Source organism: Carex rostrata, chromosome 8, assembly GCF_964058835.1.
Source record: "Carex rostrata chromosome 8, lpCarRost1.2, whole genome shotgun sequence".
In the NCBI taxonomy this organism is placed as follows: Eukaryota; Viridiplantae; Streptophyta; class Magnoliopsida; order Poales; family Cyperaceae; genus Carex; species Carex rostrata.
The window spans coordinates 2,634,252-2,641,974 of NC_135925.1; the positions used below are offsets into that span (position 1 = coordinate 2,634,252).

Here is a 7,723-nt window from a genome sequence, read left to right on the forward strand (position 1 = left end):
AGAATCTCGCTCAGATTACATTAATCTCCACAGTAATTAATTGAATTTAGTACTAGAACCCCTGAACAAGGAGATCAGATCCACTACGGTACCTTACCATGTAAAATGAAATTTTCATCGTCAGTTTCAATCTGACACGAATCTTAAAGCAGACCGAGGCACGGAAATAATTTTGGTTAGGCTTGGAGTTATTGTACACAGTAAGGTACCGCATTGATACTCACCCCCGACAGGTGCATATGTTTCCGTTGCTGTGCTCTCAGTAAATCAAATTAATATTTAATTCGTTATAGACCCAGTAAAATAGTAAATCGTGTTTTAGCTTCTAAAAGTCCACTGAATTGCTGTTAATTACAATGAAACCCTGCAATATTTTACAACGTCATCCTTTCCGAACAGAGAAAGAGAGAGAAAGGGAGGAGACGAGAGAGAGAGAGAGAGCTTGAACTCTCATTTAAAGGCCTCCAAAAAGAAAGGCGAAATACCAAAAGAGGGAATCTAGAGAGAGAGAGACCTCCACCAACCGTTTCGCGCTCCAATTTCTTCAAGTACAGAACACTGAAAGCATTATGCAAAGTTTGCACCTTTCTCTATAAGAAGAAATTGGGTCGCCTTCTCCCTCTCATCCAAGCTATACATATGTGTTTCGGGCCATGACTGCTTAATTAACTCGAAATTTGCACCCTTTTGGGCTTCTTATGTGCAATTTATTGTTCAATTGAGGTGTGTTGAGTGCTACTATATGAAGTTTTCTGGTTTTGGAATAGATTGCCAAATCCTAGGGTTCCGTCTTCTTAGTGCTCTTTGATTGGAATGAGTGGCTTGTTTGTATGATAGAGGAACTTTCAGTTAACAATGGAGGAAATTGAAGGCTCTTTTGTGGCTGTCAGGAGGCTTTCGCATGGATCAGAGAGAAGTACTGGTTGCCATTCTTCTCCTGGTAAGTAATCTAGTCAGATCTCCTTTATCATTGTTACTGTGAACATTGTAAAGTTAGGTTCTTTTGCAATTGCAGTATCATTTGTGGTACTTTAAGTTGTTTTAGTTGATTGAGTAGAATTGGTTACTAAATTTAGGTTAAATTGGGGTGCTTTTCTGGGTAAGGATTGTTTATATACGTCTATTCTCCCTATTTTATAAATTCCTATACTGGAACCGAAAGCGTACTTCAAATTTTGGGATCTAATTAAGTTTCCATTTAAATTCTATTGTGGATTTAAATTATATCCTCCTTGCCTACCCTCGGTAATTTGGAGAAACTCCTAAATTTTTTAAAAACCAAAATGCTGGTTTGGATTCTAATTTTGTTTTCTGTCTAAGTTTTCCTAATTGGTTTTGATTGCATTCTAGTTCTCAGTACCTGCTTTCTAATCATACCAAAGTCTAGATTTAGGAGTATACTTATTTCATTCCCTTTATTTCTGAAATGAGAACCTTTCTCTGGAAAATTCTAGCCAGTAATTTTGGTTAGGCATTTGCTTTAAAATGTACACAAGTAGGCTGTATGTAACATGGATAGCTTCCTGTAAAGGTTCTATTATTTGTACAGAGACATGAAGTGTTTTACCCAATGTAGTATTAGGGAAGTATTTTTTATGGCAAATTGACAGAAAAAAATATGCTCAACCTTCATTTTTTATTTTTATTTTTAGTTTCTGTGTGTATGTGTTTGTGTTTTGGGGGAGGGGTGCAGCAGTTCCTAGGTCATTACTTAAAATGAAATTAATGCTAAAGTAATCTGGATACCTCCAACCTTTACTCAAAAAAAAAAAAAAAAAAAAATCTGGGATATGAAACCTCAATGTCTACATACAATGAATCATCTGTTCACATCTGCAAAAAATGTGCATAATTAGCCCCGAGGTTTGCATGAAAAATCAGTAGTGGCAATTAATTGTTTAAAATTCCTATTTCTTTTTTGATTTTTTTTTTTGGTTGTTATGCCTAGTAACTTTTGAAGCATACAATACTTTGTTCTTGTTATCTCTCATTACTATTTTGCTTTAAAATAGTAATTTTAAAGTCTTCCGAGTAAAGAAGATTATGATTTTGTGATAGTATTATGTCTTTTTTTTAATGGTTGCTAGAATTATGCCAAAAATAATTTACTTGTGTTGTCAGAAATAATATTTCTGCAATAAAATCAGCATGTTTGTTCATACAGCTGAGGTTGTGACGGGATCAACGGCATGGATAGGAAGGGGCCTCTCTTGTGTTTGTGCTCAGAGGAGAGATAGTGATGCACGCCTTTCTTTTGATATGACACCTTCTCAGGTATTAAATGCTGTTAAGGTTCAACGTTTGATTCTTCCTGAGTTCTGGTAAATGCACTTATAAGATGGCACCAGAGCGTTTGTTGATGAATGAAGCCACATCAAAATAAATAAAAAAGAGAGAAAAACTATGTCCTTTTGAGTTGTCAAATTAAACGACAATATTTTATGCACTTTGGAAATTAAAGTGGGCAATAAGGCTATTTTGGCATTTTAATATTTCATTGGTGCTGTCTGGAACATATCCATTGCAGCACGAAAAAAATACTTTTTAAGGAGCTAAAATCCCTCTCGTTTCAAAATTTGGTTCCTTATCAATACGACAAAAACAATTTCTGAGGAAATAATATTGGTCCATGAACTGTCACACTTGTTTCAAGATTACCCAGTGAATCAAAAAATGTGAAAGAAAACCTACTTGGGGTAAAAATGGAAGCAATCATTTAAAAGATTGTGCATCGAGTCTGGTTGTTCTTTCTCTCATTTTTATAAAATGACCAAACCAATACTTCTTTGCACTATTTTGTGGAGGATATGAACAAGGACAGTAAGGGCATTTAAGTAGGATAGGAGAGCCTGCTGGGGTTTTTATTTTGAAGAGAACCAAACGGTTATTTCTTGTGTTTGCTAGTTATGTTGGATATTGTGAGACCTTTTACTGGTACAAGCTGGGAATTTCCTCCTCAGTAAAACAGCTGTTCTTCTTTCTCTTTCTTACTTTATTTTCTATTTGCAGGAAGAATGCCTTCAGAGGTTGCAAAATCGTATAGAAGTTACTTATGATAGTACAAACAAGGACCATCAGGTGTTGTTTTCTTTTTCTAATTTCCAAAAGCACCCGAACTGTCCATCATTCTAGGGTTGTAATTAATTGTTTATAATGTTTTATTTTTATTGAATTAATAGGATTCGCTAAAGTCTCTTTGGTATGCTTCTTTTCCGAGCACAGAGCTCCTGGGTTTGATTTCAGATCAATGGAAGGAAATGGGATGGCAAGGGAAAGACCCCTCCACTGATTTTAGGTCTCTCTCTCTCTCTCTCTCACACACACACACACACACACACACAGAGGAGGAGGGTATGTAGATGCTATTGCCTCGTAATTATTTTACAATTTTGAAATTTGCATTATTGTTGTGCATTGCAGAGGAGGAGGTTATATTTCGTTGGAGAATCTGTTGTTCTTTGCAAAGAATTATCCTGTGAGCTCTCTCTCTCTCTCTCTCTGCTCTATGTTAGTATTGTATAAAAGCTTTTGATTCTTATGCTAATTATAGATTAATGCTGTAATGATAATTTCAACACAGTAACCCAGGAATACAAATTTATTTTGTAGCAATATATGCCAGAAGGTGTCAAATACATATCAGTTTTGGTACCAGTTGGGCACTGCAATATTTTCATCTTCTTCCTTTTTTTTTTTTTTTTTTAATTTGGGCATGATTTTTTTAAGCTGTTTTTACCTAATTGCAAAAGCAGTATGATAGTCCGTGTTTATTAAAATCTACTAGTTTTTGTAATATTTTTTTTGTCACCTGTCCTCTCTCTCTCTCTCTGGTAGAAATCTTTTCAAGAACTGCTTAAAAAGCAAAATGGGGATAGAGCGTTATGGGAGTATCCATTTGCTGTGGCCGGTGTAAATATTACTTTCATGCTCATTCAGATGCTTGACCTTCTGGCTGGTATATTGTATAATGATTTTCCTTTTTTTTTTTTTTTTTCTTTCTTTAGCTATTCATTTTATCGATCTTATCATGTGTGTAAATTTTGATGCATGTGATCTTCTAGAGATTAATTGAAGAAGGCTATCTTTTCCCTTCTAAGGCTCAAATTACTTTGGTGTTAATTTAGACATGTTACCAGTCATTTCGCAAGTACTTAATTATTATTTACATTTTGACAGCTAAACCGAGGACATTGCTTGGTGCAATTTTCTTGAAGCTTCTCTCAGGTACTTTATTACTGTAGTTGTATTCTTATTATTTTAATTCTTTAAGGTCCAAAATTGGCGTTCTTAAAAATTTTAGACTGTTTGCAACCGTTTCTAGATTGTTGACTCTATTTCCCTGTTTGTACCAATTTCTCTTCTCTCTTTCCTTTTGGTAAGGAAAAAATATGTCCCTGTTGGTTTGTCATTGGGTATTTATTTATTTTATTTGTGGAGGTTGATTGGTGATTTGGCATTTTTATGGCACTAAGCATTAACATCTTACATAACTATGACAAGATTTCAAGGCTGTATCAATTCTGTTAAACTGTCAAATTGGTCATCTTATCAAAGCTGATGTTTTTGATGTATTATTTTCAGAGAACGAGCGTGCTTTTGACATACTGTATTGCATAGCATTCAGGTTGATGGATCAGCAATGGCTTGCCATGAATGCCTCCTACATGGATTTCAATGTAATACATCAACCCCCCCCCCCCCCCCCCCCCCCCCCCCCCAAATCTCATAATAACAGCTCAGAGTTGGTGTTAGTCCATGCCCGCTGTGTTTACGGGTGTTCATTGGGTTGGTTCGGTTAAAATTAAATTAAAATAGTCAAACCAAAATTTTATTTGGTTTTCAAAATATAACCGAACCAACTGAATAACAAGTGAACCTAAATAACCAAAGTAAAATTTGGTTTGTTTGGTTGAACCAAAATAAGAGAGATTAAAGTTTAAAAGCTCAAAACTCAATACATACACAAATACATTTAGTAATCATAGAAATAAATATGAATTATATATATAAGTGGACATTACATACATTGTTTAATTCCATACAAAATATGTAGACGTTCTAAAATATCCAAGCCAAAATATAAGTTGTTGATATTACATACATTATATATAAAACATGGATTTGAACCATATAGAGTTCAATCGATTCGGTCTTTTCGGTTTTGAAAAAAACTGAACCGAACCAGATATAAAAAACTGAAGTAACTAAAAAATTCAATCCAATTACCCAATTAAATATATAAATCATTGATTTGGTGTTTTTAAGACTAATTACATTAGTGGTGAAAGAATCACCGATTTCATTTTTGTCCCTGAAGAATGGGATTTTTCTTTTGGTCTCTCAACATTCTGATATTTAAGTTTCGGTTCAAACCCCTTTCAGTCAGAATTGGTGGAAATTTTAGTAGCAATGAGGTGGAGTACTGGAGTTAGTTTAACTCTAGGACATATTACTGAGAGATCCATTTCATTTCCCTAATTTTACTGAGAGTATCAGTATATTGTTTTCCTTTTTTAGATTCTTGTACTGTTTCTTTCAACACCCTTTGCTTCCTTTGTTTAGCTTTTTTCTTTTGTGTTGCTGAACTGTTCAGATTGACCGTTTGAACTTTTACTCTTTAGTGCAAGTTGTTGACCTAGAGCCTAGCCAATTAGATTCTTGTTTTATATGAAAAATGGAAATATTACATGAGTGAGGCTATGGTAATATGCATATTACAGATCGACCCGTGCTATTGATCTATATCTCCATTTTTAATGTTCAAACAGTTGATCCAAACCGTTAAACATGTTCTCCATATGAAAGTGTATTTGGAGAACAAATTTTATATATTTTTTAGAAATTTATTACTATTTTTTATAGAAATTTATTACCTATCGGAAAAAATAGTAAAAGGATTTAAAAAAATATGAATATTTATTTGCAAGTACATTTTTCATATGTAGATCATATTGAACTGTTCGGATTGACCGTTTGAACTTTAAAAACAGAGATATGAGTCCATAACATGGGCTGCTGTGTAATATGCATGTTACCATAGCCTCACTCATATTACATTATCTTACTGGACCTGAACTCTTGTTCTAAACCTAAACTAGAAGTCTGGTTCTTCATACCTGGACAGCAACCCAACAACGTGACAGCTCATGAGTACACCTGCACATCTATTATGCAGAATTCCAAGTTTACCCAAAATATCACGAGTATACCTGGTAAACTTTGAAAAATTATGGATACCCCAGCAAAACCACTAAACATCATCAGATATAGCAATGTCAATGGACCGGGTTAATGCAAGTCTGTCTGAAGCCCAAGCTAGGACTGAGATCTTGCAGTTGTGGCCCAACCTGGCATTTGGTCCATGATTTGGTGGTCTGGCCTGACCCAGCTGTAAGCCTGTAACCTCTCCTGGTCTGGGTCCCACCCACCCTGACATAGCAATTCTCTCCAAATTGTAAAGCAGAAAAAACTTGTAATCACATAATTTATCATAACCTCCCCTATACTAGTCAAGTACCTTGATACATTTGCAATGAAACCTATTTATTTTCCCAACTGCATATATTATTATATTTGTATTATTACATAAGAATGCAAATGGTCACTGGTCAGATTGGGTAGGATTTGTTTGACTGTTGTGTTAGGTTGGGCTGGGTTAAAGTTGACAATACCTGCTAGCACTTCCATCAATTGGATATGAATTTTTGGTATTCAAAAGTTAGGAATTCAAGTCATCTTTTCCAGAATCCTCTTCACCCTTCCTGTTACAACTTAGAAGTGACTGATGGGTCCCACCAGCACTTACATTTCCTTTTAACAGGGAGTGTGCTACAGAATAGGAAATAGGGAACTGACTACTGACACTCCAAAAATCAAGATATAATCAAAAGAATTGAAAATAATATACTTGATTATTTAGAAGGGTAAATAAATCTTCTTGTAATAAAACGTAGGAGTATCCATCGTATTTCATGTTTTGCAAGGTATGTGTGATATTTTGGAGTCTCACACGGTAGATTTGTTTACCGGTATGTAAATTTGTTGAATTATTGTACAAATGTTTGTTTTGCACAGACTGTGATGAAATCGACGAGGCGTCAGCTAGAGCAAGAGTTACTAATGGAAGATGTCCAACGGATAGAAGATATGCCGTCTTACAGACTTCTTTCCCGGTAGAAAATATAACTAGAAGTGCCAAGTAATAACCTTCATACAAATAGAATTTACTGGATGTGTTTGATCAGAGATGGTGAAATTAGTTGTTGATTGCAGAGAGAGAGAGAGAGAGAGAGTGTTTGACTTCTTCTAGGTTTGTGGTCTTTTTAACTCCAGACCATCTTTTAATCGGCTATTCTTGTGTTGTCAGTGTTAAATTATTGTGTTGCTTTTGGTTTCCAGATTGAAATAAGACTTTCCTCAAATGATGAGAGCTGTGTTATTAATGTAATTCATGCTATGTGCTTATGTATCTTAACTTATCACATCTGTAATTCTAATTAGGTGCTTTATTCTTCTTTTTTACTTACAAGCTTGCCTTGTATTAAATGCATTGGTTTTGTTATGAACCGGGACCCGCTGTTTCTGGACAACAAATATAGTGAACTTTGGCAAGGACTTGAAACTTTTTTTTTTTTATCAGTTTTGAATTATATAGCTTTCTGAAAATAACAGTGTAAAATATGATGGTGTTAGAAATTGTGGAGGTTTGAGTGGGTTTGGAGGA

At 34.7% G+C, this 7,723-nt stretch overlaps 1 protein-coding gene across 1 annotated transcript; it reads left to right on the forward strand.

Annotated features, from left to right (window-relative positions):
- The first annotated feature begins 335 nt into the window (after positions 1-335).
- LOC144557820 (ELMO/CED-12 family protein) lies at positions 336-7,511 on the forward strand. The gene is made up of 9 exons (XM_078306428.1): positions 336-940; positions 2,165-2,274; positions 3,010-3,078; positions 3,180-3,295; positions 3,421-3,475; positions 3,835-3,955; positions 4,177-4,224; positions 4,582-4,676; positions 7,075-7,511. The coding sequence occupies exons 1-9, from the start codon at positions 856-858 to the stop codon at positions 7,174-7,176; spliced, it is 801 nt and encodes a 266-aa protein (XP_078162554.1). The 5' UTR covers positions 336-855; the 3' UTR covers positions 7,177-7,511.
- Positions 7,512-7,723: the final 212 nt, after the last annotated feature.

Coding starts and splice junctions, on each gene's coding strand:
- LOC144557820 (XM_078306428.1), top strand. CDS start 856: ATGGAGGAAATTGAAGGCTCTTTTGTGGCTGTCAGGAGGCTTTCGCAT. Junction 2,275..3,009: donor TTGATATGACACCTTCTCAG/GTATTAAATGCT, acceptor TTCTATTTGCAG/GAAGAATGCCTTCAGAGGTT. Junction 3,296..3,420: donor GACCCCTCCACTGATTTTAG/GTCTCTCTCTCT, acceptor TGTGCATTGCAG/AGGAGGAGGTTATATTTCGT.